The sequence below is a fragment of the Gopherus flavomarginatus genome, chromosome 4 (assembly GCF_025201925.1).
Source record: "Gopherus flavomarginatus isolate rGopFla2 chromosome 4, rGopFla2.mat.asm, whole genome shotgun sequence".
Lineage (NCBI taxonomy): Eukaryota > Metazoa > Chordata > Testudines > Testudinidae > Gopherus > Gopherus flavomarginatus.
In genome coordinates, this window is record NC_066620.1 from 57,635,985 (window position 1) to 57,658,129 (window position 22,145).

A 22,145-nucleotide genomic window follows, 5' to 3' on the forward strand; every position below is an offset into this window, starting at 1 on the left:
AGCTTTAGCTTCCTATACAGCAGAAAATGAAACAGACTGTATATTTCAGCGAGTGCTAAGTTCACAAACTGAAGAAATAGGAAAAAATGTAGGCTTTTTTCCTAATCTTTGGGGCTCCCTACAACAGTAATAGGTGCCTAGGTACTACAGTGACAGGGTGGGGCCATATAATTACCTAGACAGAAAGACTTTCAGACCAGAGTGTTGTTTTTTTTTTAAATTGGCAGTGCCTGTTTAAAGTGATAAACCACTTCAATGTGCTAGAAATTATAGTTACTGGGTAGGGGACTAGGCAGTTGATACACAATAGTCCTTTCTAAGACTTATAGGGATAGACTAATTGCTTGAGAAATTAAATTACTGGCCTCGCTATGCAATAGCACAACAGAGCCTGTGGCATGTTCTCAGCAGAATTGCTATTTTGTGATTGGGTTAAGGACTGCTTTCTTGGTGGTGGTCGTTCATTTTCTAGATAAACAAAGTTGGCGGGTGGGGGGAAGAAGCCAGCATGACTTCCTCAAATGTGTGGTTAAGTTCTGGCTGTTGAAATAGGAAACAGTAGAAATGGTCTTGTTGATAAACAAACAATTACAGTACAGTAACTCCTCGCTTAACGTTGTAGTTATGTTCCTGAAAAATGTGACTTTAAGCGAAATGATGTTAAGGGAATCCAGTTTCCCCCATAAGAATTAATGTAAATGGGAGGGGTTAGGTTCCAGGGAAATTTTTTTCACCACACAAAAAATTATATAGATATACACACAGTATATGTTTTAAACAATTTAGTACTGTTCACAGGTATGGGTTTGGCTACATTTGCAGGTGTGCAGCGCTGGGAGTTAACGCTGTCTTCGTACAGCTGTGTAGGGAAAGCGCTGGAGTGTGGCCACACTGACAGCTGCCAGCATTGCAGTGTGGCCACATTTGCAGCGGTGTTGGGAGTGGTTCATTATGGGCAGCTATCCCACAGAGCACCTCGTCCCATTTTGGTGCTGTGGGTTGTGGGAAGGGGGCGGAGGATGCGGGTCATTCTGCTTCCTGTCTCAACGCCCCGTGATGCATTGCTTCACATCCCAGCAGTCCCTGTTTTTCTGTCCATATTTGGCTCCATCTTGAGTCTCTCAGTGGTGTCTGTGCAGCGCGATTTGTATGGGAAATGGAGCTCAAACTGGTGAGTATGCTGACGAGTCTCGCTAGTGCATCACGTTTGGCAGTTGAGCTGTTCCTTAAGATACAAACTGATGGGGAGTCTGATGATGAAAGCGAGTCGTCTGATGCGTATGACACTAAATTGCTTCTGGCATTCACGGAAATGCTCAGCACCGTGAAATGCCTTTTTGGGGCTTGGGAAACAAGCACTGAGTGGTGGGATCACACTGTCATGGAAGTCTGGGATGACGAGCAGTGGCTGCAGAACTTTCGGATGAGAAAAGCCACTTTAATGGGACTTTGTGCTGAGCTCGCCTACCCTGCGGCGCAAGGACATGAGATTGAGAGCTGCCCTGCCGATGGAGAAGCTGCCCTGCCGATGGAGAAGCGGGTGGCTATTGCATTCTGGAAGCTGGCAACTCCAGACAGCTACCGATCGGTCGGGAACCAGTTTGGAGTAGGAAAGTCGACCGTTGGAATCGTGTTGATGCAAGTTTGCAGGACCATTAATTGCATCCTGCTAAGAAGAACCGTGACTCTGGGGAACATGCAGGACATTGTGGATGGCTTTGCACAAATGGGTTTCCCTAACTGTGGAGGGACGATAGATAGGACGCTTATTCCTATTCTGGCACCACCCCACCTAGCATCCAAGTACTTTAATCGGAAGGAGTATTTCTCTTTGGTTCTCCAGGCGCTTGTGGATCACCGTGGGCTTTTCATTGACATTAACACGGACTGGCTCGGAAAGGAGCATGATGCACGCATCTTTCGGAACACTGGCCTGTTCAGGAAGCTGCAGGCAGGGACTTTTTTCCCAGACCGGAAGATCGCAGTAGGGGACGTTGAAATGCCCATTGTGATGGAAACCCCGCTTACCCATTAATGCCTTGGCTCATGAAACTGTATACAGGGAAGCTTGACAGGAGTAAGGACCAGTTCTATAACAGGCTGAGCTGGTGCCGAATGACTATGGAGTGTGCAATTGGCCATTTAAAGGGGCGCTGGTGATCTCTGTATGGGAAGCTAGACTTGGGGGAAAGCAGCATCCCTGCAGTTATATCCCTGTGCTGTACCCTCCATAATATTTGTGAAGGGAAAGGTGAAAGATTCAGTCAGGCATGGACCTCCGAGGTTCAATGCCTGGAGGCTGAATTTGCACAGCCAGAGAGCAGGGCTACTAGAGAGGCCCAGCACAGGGCTTCAAGGATTAGGGATGCCTTGAGGGAGGAATTTGAGGTTGAAAACCAACAGTAGTGTTTGGTGCCTTGCATGGGAGTGAAGTGCAGTGATTACAATGTTAGTAGGAATCTGTTTTTCCTAAGCTGATTTGCAGTGCCTGTTTCTTTCCTGGGCTAAGGTATCTTTGACTTTCTGCAATAATAAAGACTGTTTTCAAAGCCAAGAATTCATTTATTGAAAAGAAAATAACTTTGACAGACACACAACATTTTGAGAAGTTAAAAAGGCAGGGGGGTGGGGTGGGAAGGGGAACTGTACAGTCACAGGTTTGTATATGTCCTGTCTGGAGTGCTGTGCAATGACTGCTGCACTTCAGGATGCCTGTACTGCATGATGATGGGGGTTGAGTGCAGAAGGTAAGGGTCGTAGTTCTCAGGGCTGGTTGGTGAACGTATAGGTGTTGGAGGCAACTGGTGGTGGTGAGAACCTGGATGCTGGGGAACGGGGTTTTGAGCTGATATTGGGGCACAAGGGAAAGAGCTTTGGGATGGGGCAAGGGGCGGCGCGGTAGTGCTCTGCCTGCATGGCTACGAGCGCCTGGATAGAGTCTGCTTGGCACACCAGGATGCTTATCAGCTGCTTTGTGCTTTTCTTCCTGGCCACTGCATTTCTCTGGCGGATCCTACTTTTGCTTTCCCTCCAGTCCTGCACTTTTTGATTCTTGGTGGCAGAGTGATCCATAACTGCTAGCAGCAGGTCTTCTTTGCTTTCTCGCTGCTTCTTCCGAAGATTTTGGAGCCTTTGAGCTGTTGATAACACGAGCAGCCAAGAACTCAAGGTTGCTTGTGGAAAGACAAAAAAGGCAACACTTAACAGAGGCAGCATTGTTTATATCCCGGACAGTTATTCCCACACAGTGAAGGAGTAACATTCTTCACAATAGCATAATTTTCCCATACCAAAGAGAGCGCACGTAACCCACAGGAGCCCTGAAATGGTGAGTAAAGGGGACTGATTGCTTCCGGGCTGTACTGTCCTCGGGGTTTCTGTGCATTGGGGAAAGCAAACAGCTGCAGGGGGCACCTACACTGAATGCTCTCCCAACATTTTCCGCAGGAGTTGATCTTGGAAGATATCTCACTGCTGTGGGTCACCTGGGAAGAGCAGTAAAGCATTCCCTGAAAAATATCCCTCTCTCTTCCACCCTCTAACTTCACCACCTAAACAAAGCTTCACAATTATTTTAGGGCTTGGCTACACTGGAGAGTTGCAGCGCTGGTGGAGAGTTGCAGCGCTGGTGGGGGCCAATCTACAGCAATGCGGATTCTGCCCTGGCCCCTATGCAGCTTGTCTGTATCTTGCAATGGTCCCCCCACCCTTTGCTATTCCACATCTAGGCATGCATGCAGAACCCTCCCTCCTCTCCTGAAAAATTTCCATCCTGAAAATAAAAGCCGCTTACTGGGAACCCGCTTCTCTGTTTGTCCTCCACCAAGTACCGGCTGCTGCGACTGGCTACCTTCCTCCTGGCTTGAGAAGAGCTCCTGGCTGCATGCCTCCAGGGATTCCGAGGTGTCTCCCCCCACCCCAGTACCCTCACTCTCGGTTTCCTCCTCCTCCCTCCTCCCCGCTCTGAAGTGTCCATTGTGGTCCTCAGATTGGCAGTGGGGTCACCCCCAAGTATTGCACCCAGCTCTTTGTAAAAATGGCAGGTCGTGGGAGCAGCGCCAGAGCGGTGGTTTCCCTCGCGTGCTTTGCAATAGGCACTCCGCAGCTCCTTCACTTTAACCCTGCACTGCAGTGCGTCCCGGTCATGGCCCCTTTCCAGCATGGCCCTTGATACCTACCCAAAGGTATCGTAATTCCTACGGCTGGAGCGCAGCTGGGACTGCACAGCTTCCTCTCCCCAAACACTGATGAGGTCCAGCAACTGGCCATTGCTCCATGCTGGTGCGTGGAGGCATGGTCACCTGGAAAGATTCACTGATTGCACTCCATACCTGGCTGAGCAAACAGGAAGGGGATTTTTAAAATTCCCGGGGCATTGAAAGGGTGGGTCACCTGAGGCCAGAGCAGTAGAGTTCGAACTGATGAGCAGAGTGGCTGAACAGGCATTCTGGGATACCTCCGAATACCTCTGGAGGCCAATAACAGCGCGTTTGGTGGCCACACTGGCGGAGCAGCGCTGCATCACCAGCACTGCAGTTGTTATTCCCCAGGCCGAGGTGGAGTACAGCCAGTGCTGTAGCCAGGGAGATACAGCGCTGTATGTGCCTTGCAAGTGTGGATGGTGAGTGAGTTGCTGTAAAGCCCCCACCAGCGCTGCAACTCTCCAGTGTTGCCAAGCCCGAAAATAATTGTGAAGCTTTGTTTAGGTGGTGAAGTTAGAGGGTGGAAGAGAGAGGGATATTTTTCAGGGAATGCTTTACTGCTAAATGATGAACTAGCGCTTGGTTGAGCCCTTAAGGGTTAACATGTTGTTAATGTAGCCTCTCACACAAGGCAGCACGAACATGAGGGAAGGGAGACAGCATAGCAGGCAGACACACATCTTGTGTGTGGGAGAGAGAGATGCACACTGCCCCATTAAGTAAGCTGACCCACTCTTAAGTGCGTTGTCGTCTTAAGTGGATCAGGAAGTTGAGACAGCAGCTGCTACCCCAAGCTCTCTCTGTCTCTCTCCGTCCGCATCCCCTCCCTGCTCTGTATGGAGCATGGGGGAGGGCAACACCCTGACATTGGCCCACCCTCCCTCCTTGCACAGCATGCAGGAGTCTCTGGGAGCAGCTCCAAGGCAGAGGGCAGGAGCAGCACATGGCAGTGGGGGGAGGAACAGCTGAACTGCTGATGGATAGCTGCTGGGCGGCTGCAGCAGCACAGGGAACTTAAGGGAGCAGGGAGCTGATGGGCTGCCGGTCCACCCTGGTTCCAGGCCCCACCAGCTAGCTGCAATGGGCTGCTCTTCCTGCAAGCAGTGGGCAAAACAAGTGGCTGCCAAACAACGTTAGAAGAGAGCATTACACAACTTTAAATGAGCATGTTCCCTAATTGATCAGCAACATAACAGCGTTAACCAGAATGACTTTGAAGAGTTACTGTATATGAGGCCAGTTGGAAGGTGAGGTCAGTCCTCCTTAAAAGAAGGAATCAAGCTTGGGGCATGACTGGTCCAGATTTCGGGTGCTGGGATCCTGCTGCTGCAGGGCCCAACTGATGTGTGAGCTTCATGCAGCTTGTTTTATGGATTCCTGGAGAAACCAAGAATAGCATCAAATTTTATCTTTGCAAAACAGTATTTTAAAATCTTGACTAGAATGATAGAAGCACAGAACTGTTCATGTGTCTTCCCAGTGTGAAACTTCAAACTTGGGAGACACATGCTTTTGATGCATGGGCCAAATTCTGTGTTGTTTTACACACCTGCTGCCCCACCAAAATCAAATAAATTACACCAGTGGAACTAAGAGTAGAATTTGGGCTGTAGAACGTTCATTAGCAGGGTACCTGTAGTGTTTCAGGATGTACTGAGTGCAGCAAGTGGCCTATAATGCAGTCTCACATTAGTATCTTAATTGATGCAAGTGAATTATTTCTAGATCCCTGACCGACGTAGAAAGAGGTTTAATCAATTCCAGGCACGTGGACCATGACTAAGGTTTTGCATTTCTCCAGACAATGTCTGACCTAATCAGAATGAAGTAAATAAAACCGTCAGTCTAGAACATTCATTTTGCACTGATGTATCTGTGCCTAAAATAAAGTAGACAGCACACGCACTCAAATTGTCCAAAGCCAGCATCAGACTCTTTTTTTTTTTTTTTTTTTTTTTTTTTTTTTTTTTTTTTAAATCTCTATATTGTATTTCAAACCATGTATGGGGAAAACTGCTTGTGTAGGCTTCCTAGTCAGCCAGTACTAGTCAAAATGAGTACTAATCTTGAAATTTTGGGGAAGGAGGTTGAGTGCTGGCTATATTTGATGTTGCTTCAGTTTTAAATGTCACTGGTAAATTTGTGCAAGGATGTTTACAAAAATGTTCTCTGAGACTCTACAGGTTAATTAAATTGTATGTCAGGGCCACCCTGCAAATGTACCGTGACTCCTAAAATAGAATTGACTTGTTGGCTATACAACCAGTCAGTTCTTTAAACAAACCTTGTTGTTGGAGGTTTTAGTCTATTATATAAAATCCTGCTCTTTTATTGACTGATTTGATTCCTTTCTTGAAGAGGAAATGGCCACTCCCCCTTAAATATTACTGTTTGTTGTGCTCCCTGCTCAGCTGAGATTTGGGTGAGTCTGGACACAAGAAAGCCAGTTAATGAGAACACACTTCTAATGAGGACCTGGTGTTCTTCTGTGGGGGTGTGGGAAAGTTGTAAGGGGGCAAAACTTGAAGAGGCTGTAAATGAAACTGCTACTAGTGTAGTATGTAAGGACTTGGATCAGATGTACAAGGGGAAGTAGAAATAATCTTGATGAAAAGCGCTCTATAAGAGTTTGGTATTCTTCATTTCCAGACTGTAGCCCGCTACACTTAATTCATGGTCACACACAGAGTTTATTGATAAAAACTACTGCTTGTGCATTGTCTCTATTAGCACTTTTCTCCAAAATACCTACTCCTGCCACCACTAGTGGAGTTCCAAAGCTGGTTGCCACTGGGGAGACTCATAGATTAGCTTCCAGCATCCCTAGTCTCTCCTTGTTTGGATTAGATAACGGTGGCTGCAATGATGGTAATTTTGGGAAAAAACTCATGTAGACCCAGGTCTGGTCTACATTTAAAAAATTATGGTGACATAGCTACTGTACTCAAGGATGTGAAAAATCGACACCTCTGAGCTCCATAGTGGTGCTGCCCTAATCCCCAGTGTAGATGGAGCTAGGTTGACAGAATGCTACTATCACTTGGGGAGGTGGAGTTTCTACAGTGACAGAAAAGTCTCTTCTGTTGCTGTAGTCTCTCTCTACACTACGGGGCTGCAGCAGCATAGCTACATGGCCATACTTATGCTGCTTTAGTGCCTGTAATGTGGACGTGGTCCCAGTCTGTGAAGTCTTTCACAAGCGTTGACTACTGGTATGTGGTAGAAGAACCACATAGGGGTCAGAAGTTGACCAGTTGATTCATTCTTTTTTTTTTTTTTTATTTAATTGTGGAGGGGCTGTTATAAATGCAAGAATCTAAATTGTATCTGATAATGGTTCTTGTCCAGTGGTTATACAGCTGGACTTTGATCCCATGCCTCACCATACACTCTGAGGGAGTGCCTTGTTATAACTGCACACTTCTTGTGCGGTACTTGCCTTAAATCTTCATTATAATGTTGCAACAACTCCTCTGAAGAAAAAGTTAAAATACATATTGGCTCCCTGCTTGTTCCTAATAGCATGCTGTGTTCTGCTATATTCCTTGATTTAGCTTGCAAGGTTTCAGCTGGGTTTGAAATTCAGTACAGTAGCAGGAGAGCAGATTACTCACTGGTGTGACATGTAGCTTAAAAACAAAAAAACCCTACCATGTTCACCTTGTTATATACTCTAGAATGACTTGATTCCAGCCTCATCAACAGCATTCTGCCTTCCCCCATATTAAGAGCTATGGGACTCTTTCCAGAGATGCATTAAGCTGTAAAAGGTTAACTAACTCAAGCACTGTTGCCCTGTCTATACTAGGAAAATAACCCATGGTTGATGTCTGTCAGCCAGCCACAGGTCCTATTCTAGCCAGGCTGATAAACCTGCTACCATAAAAACAGGCCCAGTTTGTCAATACCTTGGATGCAAAGTATAGTAGTCTCTGCCTGCCTGTCCTGACAATGGCAAAGGCAGGGTACAATGTGGTTAAAATGGTTTCTGAAAAGCTGAGGCTGAAGCCACTCCTTAAGAAAGTTTTGCATTGAGCATTTGCTAGCACAGTCTTTTTAGTAATGTAGGTGGCGTCCTAGTGGAACAGAGTCCTTGTAGAACAAAACCTGCTTGTTGCAGTGGGTGTTCACAAAAGTTTGGTCCCTCTACTCAATAACAGCCAAACCCTCTTCAGCCCAGTGTGGCAACTGTGATGTGCTTCTCTTTCTCTCCCCCCCCCTCACCCTTTTCAGTTTAACAACTTCCGTCTGTTCTCTTCCTGGGTCCCTCACTTGATATCATTAAAATAAATAAACTTTGTGTTTCTTTTTTTGCTGATTACCTGTTGTTCCTTTTTTAAAGGTTGTTCTCATCCATGCTTTCCTCTACTCGCCCTGGTAGTCTCGTTGACTTCTGCTTTCCACATCTCTTCCAGAATAAGAGTTTTATGTGCTCTCTTGAGCACTAAGCTTGTTTGAGACTCACTTCTGTCAGCCTTCATTTGTTGGTGGCCTCCTTAGCACTGATGTTCTCCCCTCTTCATGCACCTCAGTTGTGCCCGGGTTTTGATCAAGTTGAATGTAAGCTCTCCAGGGCATTATGGGTCTTATTTCCCCCCTCCTCCCCCCCCCCCAAAAAAAAAAAACATAGCAGGAATACTCTGTATTCCCTGTGTACAGTTAAGCAAGCAAACTTATTTCCAATTTAGCCAGGTGTGGAAAAGCCCTTTTCCTTCATATGATCTACTTTTTGATGTTTGTAATGGGATTTAGTATAATAGGAGATTTGGAGCCCTCTTTCAAATCTTGCTTCATAGTGGACTCCGGAACTATTTAGTGTGGTGGCTTCTGATTTGATACCCTACAAATATCGTATAGGAAAGTGTAACACTGATTATTTTAAACACTTTTTTGTGACATTCCTCCCCACCTCTTTATAGAAATGAGCTCACCATGTCTCTTTAGCTGAATGAAGGAGAGTACCAGATTGTATGCGTTGCTTCCAGTAAATTGTCCTCCTGCAGCTCAGGACAAGGGCACATCGGTGAGGCCTTTGCATTTTCAAATGGCCCACAGTACACTTAAGAGTGGTAGGGTTAAAATTCTTGCAGGCACAAGTGGATGTAATATCATAGAAATCAGTGGTGGTTTGTCAGCAGCAAATCTGGCCCGGTATCTGTTATACAACTAAAACTAACAAAGAGGAACTGGTCATATTTACTCATGGATATATTTAGCTGTGGAGGATGAGGGCACATTGAGCAATATATGATTTCCATTTGTAACTTTAATTTCTCTGTTAATTTCAAAATTAATAAGTCTTCCAAAATAAGTTGTCTTATCACCCACATTGTTTTATGGTATGGTAACAGAACAATTTCATGAACTCCTCTTCCTCTCACCCAGATAGTTTTCTTTAAACTTGTATTAGAAGGACACCATGTTAAAAAGCAGTCCCTTATTTTCCCTGATTCCATTGGTTTTGCTCTGGTAGCTGTAACTGCACCATCTCTTTCATTGCTCCAAGTGTGTAAAAAATGAAGTGTGTGTGTTCAAGCGTGATCTTTGCCTGCATTACTGCAAACACAAGATTAAACCCTAACTACTTCATAATGGTGAATTTGTATACTTAGCATTATAGTCTAAGCTGAAATACTATACTGCCTATTTTTTCCCCCCTCGGTCTGATTTGCAGGGATAATGCTGCAGATACTTCTTTAAGGCCTTGGCTACACTGGCACTTTACAGTGCTGCAACTTTCGCGCTCAGGGGTGTGAAAAAACACCCCCCTCAGCGCTGCAAGATACAGCGCTGTAAAGCCTCAGTGTAATCAGTGCCCAGCTCTGCAAGCTACACCCGTAAGGGATGTGGTTTACGTGCAGCGCTGGGAGAGCTCTCTCCCAGTGCTGGCGCTCCGACCACACTCACACTTCAAAGCGCTGCCGCGGCAGCGCTCCGAAATTTCAAGTGTAGCCATACTCTAAGTTAAGACCTAGCAAAAACTTCCAGTGTTTAAGGATGAAAAAAACCTTTTGTTGATAGATGTAGTACCTCTTTCCTTATCTTACAAGACAGTTTTTAAGTTTAAAAATACATAAAGCAACTTTGCATTAATATTAAGAGGCTGACTTTAAACTCTTCAAAACAGTGAAATTCAGAAATCAAAGTTTTATTTGGTCTCTTTTTTTACTATTCTGAAGCCTATAGATACATGCTACAAAGTGACCCCTGCAAAAAAGTGGCATATGGAGCCTTCATTCTAATTCTCCTATATTGGTTTCATTGTGCCACAAGTACACTGTCAGCACCAGTGTTTCTGGCTGTGTGATTTATGCTGTAGTTAGAGCATGACCCACATAATTGATATTTTTTTGTTACTTTGGACTACCCTTAGTCCTGGGCATTAATTATTCTGTTATATTAAACAAATACTCCTGAAATTTGAGTTACAGAAACAGTTAGGTTTCCCTGGAATTCAGCTATCTTAGTGCAAGGAAACACATGCCACTTCTATGTGATTGATAAACGGAGCTGGCTTATAAGAAGGGTCTTTGCATTTGCTCAGAAAATAACTTGATTCAGTCATTAATGGCTTGCAGTAGGGCGTAATACCATATGTGCTGTTGTCTGAGTTTATAGCACTTGAATGTACTAACCGTTTATAATCATTGTGCATATATATATAATATAGCGTGTGTGTGTGTGTGTGTGTGTATGTTGACAGAACACACTCTAAAAATGAAAACGTGCCTTTGCAGTTACCCAGGAAACAGTTAAAATACACAGTAACTCTGGCAGTGCCCAATGAAGGCTGCAGCCAGAAGTGTTAAGGACGTTATCTGGAGGCCAGTATAGGGAATTCTCCTCCAACTGAGGATCGAGCCTTAGAAGGCATCCTTGCCCAAGTGTTTGCCTCTGTGCTCTCTGTCAGAGTGAGTGGATGAGCCAGGACTGTATAGGAGACATTTCAGAGTCCTGAAAACTGTTGTGGAGGACCATTTGTACAGTGAAGTAGCTGGACACGAAAGTGAAATAAAAAGAAAACACTGTTTTGCGCATAACTGCAAACCTGCTTGGCACAACACAGAGAGAGTAGTGAGTGTCCTGTTTATGTTTCACTCATGGCTCTTCCAATATGAGGAACAGTTATGCTCAGAAGAAAGCACTTTTGGCTTATTTATTTGTATTACTGTAGCACAGAGGTGGGCAAACTACGGGGGGGTTGGATGGGAGGTGGGGTCCTGGGGGGCAGTTAGGGGACAGGGAGCACTATACTACTCTCTCTGTGTTGTGCCAAGCAGGTTGGATGGGGTTGAGGTTCTGGATGGTAGGTGGGTCAGGGGACAGGGAAGGTGGGGGTTAGATAGGCATGGGAGTCCTGGGAGTGAAGGAGGCTGTCAGGGGGCAGGGAGCGGGGCGGTTAGATAGGGAGCGGGGTCCCGGGGGGGGCAGTTAGGAGTGTGGATAGGGGGTGGAACAATCAGGGGACAGGGAGTGGGGGGGTTGGATGGGGTGGGGTCCCCCTACAGTGGGGGTCCTGGGGTCTGGTTGGGGCAGTCAGGCGACAGGGAGTGGGGGGGGGGTTCCCCTACACTTTGTTTCCTATCATTTAATCAGTTACCGATCCATGAGAGGGCCTTCCCTTTTATCCCATGACAGTTTTTGCTTAAGAGCCTTTGGTGAGGGACTTGTTAAAGGCTTTCTGAAAATCTTAACAACACTATATCCACTGGATCCCCCTTGTCCACATGCTTGTTGACCCCCTCAAAGAATTCTAGTAGATTGGTGAGGCATGATTTCCCTTTACAAAAACCATGTTGACTCTTCCCCAACAAATTGTGTTCATGTACGTGCCTGACATTTTGTTCTTTACTATAGTTTCAACCAGTTTTCCCGATACTGAAGTCAGGCTTACCGACTTGTAATTGCCGGGATCACCTCTGTAGCCCTTTTTAAAAATAGGTGTCACATTAGCTATTTTCCAGTCATTTGGTACAGAAGCTGATTTAAATTTTAGGTTACAAATTATAGTTAGTAGTTCTAAAATGTCACATTTGAGTTCCTTCAGAACTCTTGGGTGAATACCATCTGGTCCTGGTGACTTCTTACTGTTTATCATTTTGTTCCAAAACCTCCTTTGACACCTCAATCTGGGAGAGTTCCTCAGATTTGTCACCTAAAAAGAAGTGAGTGGAACTTTGTCCAGGTGAGCATGGTTGCGGAACCTGCTGGCCGCTACTTAGGAAGGGGGAGGAAAACAGCAGAATGGTTAAGTGCCACTAGTTATTTTTCAGGAGGGGGGAAAGAGAGGCAGGAGTGCTGCTCCTCGTGTGGGTGGGAAGAGAAGGGAAACAAAGCAATGCAACCATACCTCTCATGTAAGAAAAGGGAGCAGTAGAGTGGCCCACATGGGAAGTTGGAGCTGGGAGGCTGAGTACCTCTTTCATGGCCAGGAGGTGGTGCAGCAACAAAGCTCTGAAAGGAGGAAGGAACTCCTAGAACTCAGTTGTTGCGGATGGTTGGAGGAGAACAGCTGAGAACAAGTCTAACTGTGTGTGTATGTGAGAGCTGAGAATTGACCCACTGGGGTGCATGTGGTGCAGCGGGGGCTAGCAATACTATTTTTGGTGGGACAGAATTAACTAACTAGAGTGCAGTGTCAGGGTTTACTTACTGGTGGGGGAGTGAAGATGTACATTAATTGGGCATGAGTGTGGTGGGTATGCAAATGAGAGAGCATGGCAGTTACAGGTACTCTTCACTCAGACTAGCAGGATGTAGATATTAAGGAAATCTTTCAGACCTCGATAATCAGATGTCAAACACATACACTGATGCTTGTGTGCATAGACTAGGAAGGGAAGTGGGACCATATGCCTATGTTTATTGGTTTTACCTAACTCTGCCTTCCCTAGAACAGTTCTCTATTGACCTAAAGGTATGCGAGTCCTGAAATAGTGTCCTTTGTGCACATTTGTAGGAACGGGGCTTCTTTTTGGCTGGCATTCAGGTTGGCCAATTGGCTATTGGATCGCTAAGTGGAGGTTCCTAAGATAAGCAATTGCCCAAAGGGGGTGGAGGGCAATTTATTCCTGAGGGAATTATGCACCAAAATATTAAAAAATATGTACCAAAAATTATGCACACTATTTAAAAATTCTGCAAAATTCTACAAATTTTGTGTGTCAATAAATAAACGTGGCTCCGGCATGGCAGTGGGGAGCACAGGCCACTGACTGCATTGAGGTGGGAGATCACCCTGAAGCCCCCACCTCTCCCAGTACAGCGACTTGGCAGTGAGACTGCACCTGACCCTGACACAGTGAAGGGCTGGGCCTGTCCCTCTATGCCAAGTGCACCAGGTGTAGCAGGCAGGCTAAGCCCAGCATGATCCAAGTATGGAGGGCTCAGTGTAGGGGGGGATCCATGTGTGGGGGAGAGGTTTCTGGGTGGCTCAATAGGAGCTCTGGATGCACAGGAGCTTTTTAGGGGTTCTAGGTGCAGGTGCAGTGGGTCTCTGCAGGGGATCCAGATGAAGGTGGTTGTGGCTCAGCGGAGGAGGTCTGGGTGCTAGGGGAATGGGCCTTCGAGTGGGGGTTTGGGTGTGGGGGGGCTCATCAGAGGGGTCCAGGTGTAGGGAGATGGGGCTTGTCAGGATGAGGGTTTGATGGGCCTGCTTAACAGGGGAGCCCCAGCTGCTGCTGAGAGGATGCTACGTGCCGGGATCCTGCTTCCCCCCCCGTGATTTCCCCTATCTCCTTTTCTTCTGCATCCCTCTCCCCTCACTTCCACATTCCCTTCCCCCTGCCTTATTCTATCCCCTTCCTTTCCTACTGCCTTTCCCCCACCCCCTCTCCCCTCCTTCCCTCATTTTCCCCTCCCCCACCAAGCCCCATCACGGGCACTCACTGTTGCACAGAAAGGCACACAGAAGGGGAGCACAACTGGCATTGGGACCTAGGATATGGTGTCCAGCTGCAGATTCAGCAGAGCCCAGAGGCAGCCTCCTTCAGCTGGGCAGTCTGTGCTTGCAGAAATGAGGGGTGTGTGTGTGTGTGTGTGTGTGTGTGTGTGTGTGTGTGTGTGGCACGTAACCCCATGCGTCCCCCATGCCTTGTCTGTGTTTTTTTGGGGGCAGTTCCTCCCCAACACTGTGCCCATAGTCACTTCCCCTCCCCTACACGGCTTCCCTTTGCTTCCCTGACATTTTCTGCAGGGAAACACAGGACTCTCATGAGCAGTTTAATAAGAGAAAGTCTTCAGCTGCGTACTGTTGCTGTATTCCTTGATTCTCTATTTGTGTTTTTCAGCGCTGAAAGGGGTCAGTCATGGCAGGTGATGCCATCATGCTGATCAGAGGCTTGGCTAAGCTCAGTAAGGCCATCATAGAGACCCAAGTAGGACAGCTGCGGCAAGGAGTTGGTGGTGGTGATGCAGCTATCCTTGCAAGAACCTTTCAGACCACTGTTGAAGAGCAATTCAGTGCTGCCATGGGAAAGATGCAGGTAAGGAAGACTTTTTGTATGCGTTCGCCATTTCCCAGGGCTAAGGCTTCTCTCTCTCATAGGTTGTAGATTACTTGTCTGTGAAAGGGGTTGTCTGTCTAAGAGGTAATGGGTGGGTCTCTGAACATAGTACTCTTGAGAGCATTATGTGCCAAAAATATTAACTTTTGCACACAGTATTTTAAAATCCTGCAAATTTTATTTGTCAAATGTGGAGGCTCCAGCATGACATTGGGTAGCACAGGCCACTGGCTGCACAGAGGTCGGAGATCACTGTGTGGTGGGTTTGACTTGGCCCTGGATGCTGTGCAGGGGATGAGGAAGTCCCATCCTCCCCAGCCATGACAGCAGCTGAGCCTGCCACAGGGTAGGAGCCACCAGCTGGGTCTTCCCTAGTCCTGACTCCTGCCCCACAGTGATTTGCTCTTCTGCTGGCTGCCCTGGGCACCGAAAACATACTGCTGTGAAGGGTTGCATGACTGCTCTTGTGGCTTCCCTTTGCTTCCCCATCAAAATCATTTTTCTGCCGGGGAGGAAAGAAAGGGGACATAAATTCTGCACAGAATTCCCCTAGGAGTAACATAGGGTCCTTCCAGCTACTGCAGGATGCTGAGACCATAGACAAGGTCTGCTGATATTATAAGGCGTGGATTGTTAATGCTAAACCATGGAAAATTCAGGTAATAGCTTCTAGAATATTGAAGAAAATTATCTTATCTTTGTCAAAATAGTGATTTCTACAGTTTGGGTGGGGAATCTTTTTTTTTTTTTTAACTTCATTCTTCAGTATTCTTGAAATACAGCAGCTTTGAGTGACTGTCGCACAACCAAACCAGAATTCTTGGGTACTTGTCTTTTGTTGGGTAAATGGAGTGGGCACACATCATCTTGTTTCTGTGCACAGGTGAAGGGATTTGCATATGGATGAGTCATGCACTCTGAAGTGCTTTGAGAGCAATGCTCTCGTGAGCAGGCAAGGTGCTGAAATGCAAGCACAAAAGGACAGCATGGTGTGTTCCAAGTGCGAAGACATACTTGGGAGGTCTACTGTTCATGGCTGCTTTTTTGTTTTCCCTGGGAGAGAGTCATGAGGTGGGGCTGAGGATTTAAGGTTTAGAGGACTCTTTCCTGAGACTGTGGTATGAAAACACAAAACAAATGGGAGATCTTGTTCTCCAGTAGGATAAATATCCAGTAGGAATTTTTTGTCCCTTCAGATAACTTATTTATATTGTGGTAATGCATGGGAATCCCAGTTATGGACCAAAAGCTTTCTTGTCAAAAGTTAAGGTCTGACTAATATTGAAAAGGAAAGGTCATCAGCTTAAATATTTACAAACTTCGGTTGCTAGTGATTATCTCTCTCATTTGGCTATGAGAATGGACTTGTATAAGGTGAATTTTTTTCTACCTTTGCACGTAGCCGGTTCTTGTTTCCTCTGTGGAATTCTGCTGCTTTGCAACTCTTCTGCCATACTCCTTGGCGCAGGTAGTATTTTCTGAAGAACTCAGGGTCAGATTTTCAAGTGTTTAGTGGCCACAATTGGGCTGGAATTTCAAAGGAGTCATTTTCCCATATAGGAACCTAAATAAAGGCCAGATTTTCAAAAGTGCTCAGGAGGTCCTATTGTGATTCTTATGGCCAGACTTACAAAAGTGCTCCACGCCCAGGGTGTTGACATCTCTTGAAAGCCTAGCGCTTAGTGCCCTGGGAGGACATGAGTCTTTAAATCAAAACTTTCATGTCTTTCTAAAAGAGATGCTATAGCTGAAACATAAGTTATGGGTTTGATGCTGTAATCACTGGATGAGATTCTATGGTCTGCATTATACAGGACACCTGGCTACATGATCATTCATAATAATGGAAAAAAGAGCCTTCTGCTGTAAATGAAACTGTCTCCATCCCTTGCATTCCTTGCCGAATATTAAGAATTATCTTAAGTCTTAAATGGTCAAGTATGACAAGAAGAAATTTGTTCACTTCATACCCCTGGTGGGACGTGGCTGCTGCCACCGCACTGATTAAAGATTTTTTCCTCCCTCAGTAATGTTGGTGCTGGGAATTACACGAGACCTACCTGCATAACGGGAAGGGCTGTGTCCTGCACTTCTTCCTCAAATGGGGGAAAAATAATTAGCATTTGGGAAAGAGCCTAGGATATGCTGCTATCTGCCTGACTGTAAAAGAATTAAAACTTGGATTTGGTTACAGTTCTCAGCAACAGGGTCAATTTATGGCTGAGGCAGGTAACTGGAGTCCCAGGGGCACTAGACAGTTCATTGAGTTAATGCTCTGTTTCTTGCTTTGATGCTGTCAATCACTTTCTGACATTCACAGATATCTAGAATAGCAAGGCAGGTATCACAAGTCAAGACCCAAGTGTGTTGGCAGATCTGGGTTGGAAAAGTTTGCCCAGCAACACCTCACATTGAGCTTAGCTGTGAGGTCACACCCTTGCTTTAAGCACGAAATAATCATGCTCACAGTGAAATGTACAAATACTACAATAAATTACTGGCTTGTTAAAGAAATACTATTTTCTGTTATTCATGGGATCAGTCATGTGGGGCTGAGCTAAATTGCTCTACAATTAGACATTCAGTTAGCACTTCTGAAAGAGTTTAAGGTGTAAAAATACCTAAACCATGAATAATGGGGAAGAGTGCAAGAAGGATGAAAACTGAAGTCTTGAGTGATGGAAGGATGTGTGAAGGGATGCTGGGGGCGGGCAGATGGGAAATAGCAGATCATTTCTGTCATCAGATCTGTTGCACCCATCACTGTAGTAGCTAAGTACTATATTCCATATAAATAGTCTCTAGAATTCTTGTACCTTCTTGTGTACCCAGACTGTGTGTGTGATGTGGATTTGACTGGCTATACCTTGGAGTACCTCCCCTTAAAATCAGTACGACCTAGTTACATGCGCATTTGAGAGGATCTTTGAGTGTCCTGTGGGGTTTTTTAAATTTCTGGTTTCCGACCCATTCCAATGTTACTTGCAGGATCTGGGTAAACAGCAAGACAACTTAACTGATCTCGGTGAGGATTTTGGGAGCGATTACAATTTCTCGGGGCCAGAGTCATCAAATGCTACAAAGGACTACTCATCTCCAGGCCAGCCTGACAAAGGTAACGGTACAGAGGGTCCAGCTTACACCTACGCCACAAATGGACCTTTTAGAAATGTCAGCGAGATTGGAGATGCAAGCCCAGGGCAAATTCCCTTCTCTGCAAAAGTGAACGCAAAGCTATTTGGAGGCTTTAGGGACCCTGGAAATCCTTTTGCTGCTGCTATTGGGCAAAACAGGGCTTTTCACCAGGACCATTCCTCTGTCAGTGGGCTAACAGCTGAAGATATTGATAAAGCCAGGCAGGCCAAAACTGATCCGGAACACAAACCTCACAAACAAATGGTATGTATTTATTAATTTCCTGTCCTCTGCTTTAGCCACATAATCACCCTTCCTCACCCTCTCCTTCTGCTTCTCCTCCTCCGAATTTGGCTTATTGCTACCTGGGTGGTAAGGGGATGGTGTCTTTTTTTTTTTTTTTTTTTTTTTTTTAAATTTTAGTCTATGCAATGTTGTTCTCACACCCTGCATGTTCCCCTCCCCCCCCCAATTCATCTTCTGTGAGAGGATGGTTAAAATGTGTACATGAAATTATAATTGTTCTCTATTAACAGGTGCTCACCTGTCACTCGCCATGCTGGGCCCTCATGTGCCACTGCATGCTTAGGATAATTAAGGGTCTATATTTACTCTTGGCTTGCAGACTGAGACATGGAGCAGGTGCAGACAGCTGTAGGCTTTGGCAGTGTAAGGAATGTCCTCTGAAATAATCCTTTTTGGTCTGGAGGGGACTGTGCTGGCTTGATGGCAATCTCAGTAGGAGTGTGAAAGATTGAGTGGGCAGTGTATGCTGATTTCCTCTGAACTGAGAGAGTGATCAGTCCAGGTCAGGGTGGCCCCCACTGTTAGGATAGCGTATGGGAAGCTTGAACTTCCACCCCAGAATATAAGCGTACCTAAGAGTGGCATAATCTTGCAAATGCTGACTGGGTTACCATGCCCTCACGTGAAAGAGGGAGGAGAGACTATAGTGGAATGACAGAGTGCACAGCGAGAAGATTTGTCATTATTGGTCTCTCTCTCCTTCTCCAAACCCTACTCCAGATGTTCCCAGGATTCACAGTTGATTTAACCCACTGGGCTGCTTTTAGTAAACCCACTTGTGCTTGTACTGCACCTGTAACTGGAGGGGTAGTCTATAGTGCTATGAACCTGGTAACTTTCAAGAGCATTAATTTCACTAATGCAAGGTGTGTGTCCTGTAGATCAAAGGGCTGCCAAGTTAGCTATAGACATGGGCTACTTAGAAGTGAACACACACCTTTTAATCCCTCTTGCTTCCTCTCCATGGCTCTCCTGGTATTTGCCCCTGGAGATGTTTAATGTTTGCTTTGGTTTACAGTTTGCATGGTATGCTGTGTTCACTTGGAAAAACATGAGCTTCTAGAGGCTATAGGGATCGGTGCCCTAGAAATACCTAGGGTGGGATTTGTGGGATGCTGATTTCTAGCATGATGTAGGTCTTCAAACATCAAATAAGTTTATGTTGTTGTTTTCTTTGGTAGCATCAACCTCTCTTAGCTGAGTTTTACTGTGGATTTTTTCTTTTTTTGTTTCTTCCAATCATGCAGCTAAGTGAACGGGCCCGAGAGCGGAAGGTGCCAGTCACACGGCTTGGGAGACTCGCTAACTTTGGAGGTGAGGTGAGGGGTGTGTGGGTGTGGGGGGCCAGGGAGGGCGGGAGGCTGGCACTTGTGCATGTATTTGTATTAGTCAATGGCCATGATAATACTCTGTTCCTTCATCTTTGTTTTTTGTTTAGTTACCTGTTATCCAATAAAAATGCCTCTGCTCCTGCAGACTTGCATCCTTTTTTGAGGGAATTCTTCCTCTGGTTACTTCAACAGCATGAAGTACTACACTAGCTTGCCTTAGTTTGAACTGATCCATACTGTTCACTTGACTAGTGGCCAAATGTTATGAACTGTGTGATTCTGGTGAAGGGTGGGGAGCTTACCTGCAGAACAGATATGGATGATGGATTTAACTCATTAATAAACCATTTTCTAATTGGAAGATATGTAGGGCCTGATCCTGTAAGCCTTCCTTGTGAAGAGTTCTTGCTTGAATCAGTGGGATTTCTGATCATGAATGGCTTGCAGGATTGGGCTCATATTGAATGAGTAGGTGCTTTTCAAGATAAACATCTTTATAGCAGTAATAATAGCTGGCACTTGCATAACACGTTGCATCTGGAGATTTCAAGGGGCATAACAAATGTTAATGAAACTGCACAGTATCCTCCCTGTGAGATAAGGGAAGTATTATACCCAGATTTCAAATGGGAAAATGCTCATGGAAGTGCATGATTCTCAGTCCCCTATCATTAAACTTGCAGCCTGTTTTTTTCCTTCTGTATAGATGTGATCATATTGTTTATAGGTAAATGCAGCATAATTACATTGTGAGTTTTCTCTCAATTAGTGTTTTTAGAGCCTCTCACAGCTATCAGGACTTCACAAAATCTGCTTGAAACACACACACACACAATCTAAACATCCCCAAATCATTAATACCATGTTTAGACCTGCCAGTGCACAGGAGTAGTCCCTTGGCCTACTTGTATTTGACGGTGTGTGTGTGTTGTGTGGATTATGCATGCTGGAAAAAACTGGAAAGGAACAGTTTCTTGCAGAGTAGCTTGCTTATGATAAGCAACACTTAAATTACAGGATGCGGGGAGAAGACTCCTAACGCCTGCAGGGAATCTGAACTCTGCATTTCAGTGCAGGGTTCCTTACCTACCTCATTCTGCTCTGCTGCATAAAGAAGACAATGCATCATGATCCACTTCTTGGAGTAACAACAGTATCTCTTTTAAAACAATTTTTTTGAAGCTCTGAGAGCTTACAGGCCTCAGACCTGAAGCACTGACATTAGTGCTTCCTGCAGCCTAACCCATGTTTTGAAGAAAGCATGTTGCATTACTGCTGGCTATTCATATTTTCCATGTAACCAGATTTATCCTGGCTTCTTGCTGACAGTTGCTTGATGTGAAATGGCAACTGTCCATGCTGTTTGTCTCTGGACTTTCAGTACTGTGGTTACACAGCTCCAGGTCTCTGCATTCAAGACTGTGGCATGAGGAATGGCTGACTCATGCTTCAAGCTGGAAAGTTACCCTTAGTGGGTGGGGAGGAGAGAAGTGAAACTTCTTTAATATTATTTAAAAAAAAAAGGTAGAGAGGGGCAGAGAATACATTGTTTACAATCAGGGTCACTTAGAAAACATACCACTCCTCCATACATCACTCTCCTTTCTGAGGTGTTAGAAATTGAGGTCAAGAACAGCTGGGCTATTGCTTTCAGCCTGTTCTTCTTTGTTCCTGATTTGCTTTTTTGGATCTTGGTGAAGGAACAGAGGGGGTTTTGTTCAGTTTCCCCACCACCATGGGTTCTTCCTTGATAGTGTCAGGAACTGATAAGACTTTTTTCTGCAACAATAAGAAGTATGATCTTCCCTGTGATCTTGTTAGCTTCTAAGAGGTGGGTTGATTCTTGTTAGCTTCTAAGCAGCAGGGGGGTTGATTCAATAGACGAAGCCTCTCCTTTGGTGGCTGGGTTGGCTAATGTTTGAAGAAGTGTTTTCTCCTCTGAAGGAAGGAGAAGGTAACACAGAATCAGAGGAATGATGGATCATTTGGAGTAAGAGGGAAAGCTCTTCAATTAAGAGACCTGGGTCTTGGCTGGTTTGAGAGAGATAACTGTAACTTCAGAATACTTTAAGCAAGTGTGGGGTCTGTATGTGTGGAGATTTGGCTCCATTTACAATTAAAGGCAGCTTTTGTACATTATTTACTCTAAGTTTAGAACTGTTTTTGGCCTGCACATATACTTAATAATAAAAACAGTATACTGCAAATCCATACCTGGTAACACTCAGACAGTGGTTTTACTTCACTTGTTTTAATCTGAGGTGAATGCCCTCTTCTTCTTAAATCTTTACAATACATTTTAAACTCAGGTGCTGTGTATACTGCCTGTGTGAGATTCCTTGAGCTGCTCTGCAACAGTAATCACAGTAACTTCAAAGCTCAGGGCCTGGTTATTGGAGGTGCCAAATGCTTGCCGTTTCCATTGAAACTGTGGTGAGCTGAAGAATGGTTCTGAATGACTATAACTCTCCTTTGAGGAGAGGGCAGAAAGTCTTACATGGCCTTCATCATTGGTACTGGATACCTGCAAGTTGTGTGGATGTCATTTCCTGCCTCACAGGAGATGTATTACTCCCATTTTTATATGCAGGGAGCTAAGGCACAGGGACATTAAGTGACTTGTGCAAAGTTGCAGAGGAAGTCCGTGACTGAGATAGAAATTGAAC

General features: G+C 45.3%; 2 protein-coding genes across 5 annotated transcripts in view; both read left to right on the top strand.

Moving 5' to 3' along the window:
- Window positions 1-22,145, top strand: part of XDH (xanthine dehydrogenase) — an 855,537-nt gene that overhangs the window by 261,988 nt on the left and 571,404 nt on the right. The gene's annotated exons all lie outside the window — the stretch shown is intronic.
- The window catches only part of COQ8A (coenzyme Q8A), a 160,865-nt gene that overhangs the window by 93,235 nt on the left and 45,485 nt on the right, over window positions 1-22,145 (top strand). For 3 of the 4 annotated variants that reach the window (XM_050948539.1, XM_050948538.1, XM_050948540.1), the window contains exons 2-4: window positions 14,492-14,686; window positions 17,696-18,106; window positions 19,396-19,462. In XM_050948539.1, coding sequence (XP_050804496.1) covers window positions 14,510-14,686; window positions 17,696-18,106; window positions 19,396-19,462 — 655 coding nt within the window. In that variant the 5' untranslated portion in view covers window positions 14,492-14,509. Of the gene's footprint in view, window positions 1-14,491; window positions 14,687-17,695; window positions 18,107-19,395; window positions 19,463-22,145 lie in introns of those variants that run through there. The other variant, XM_050948541.1, reaches the window with a different exon arrangement.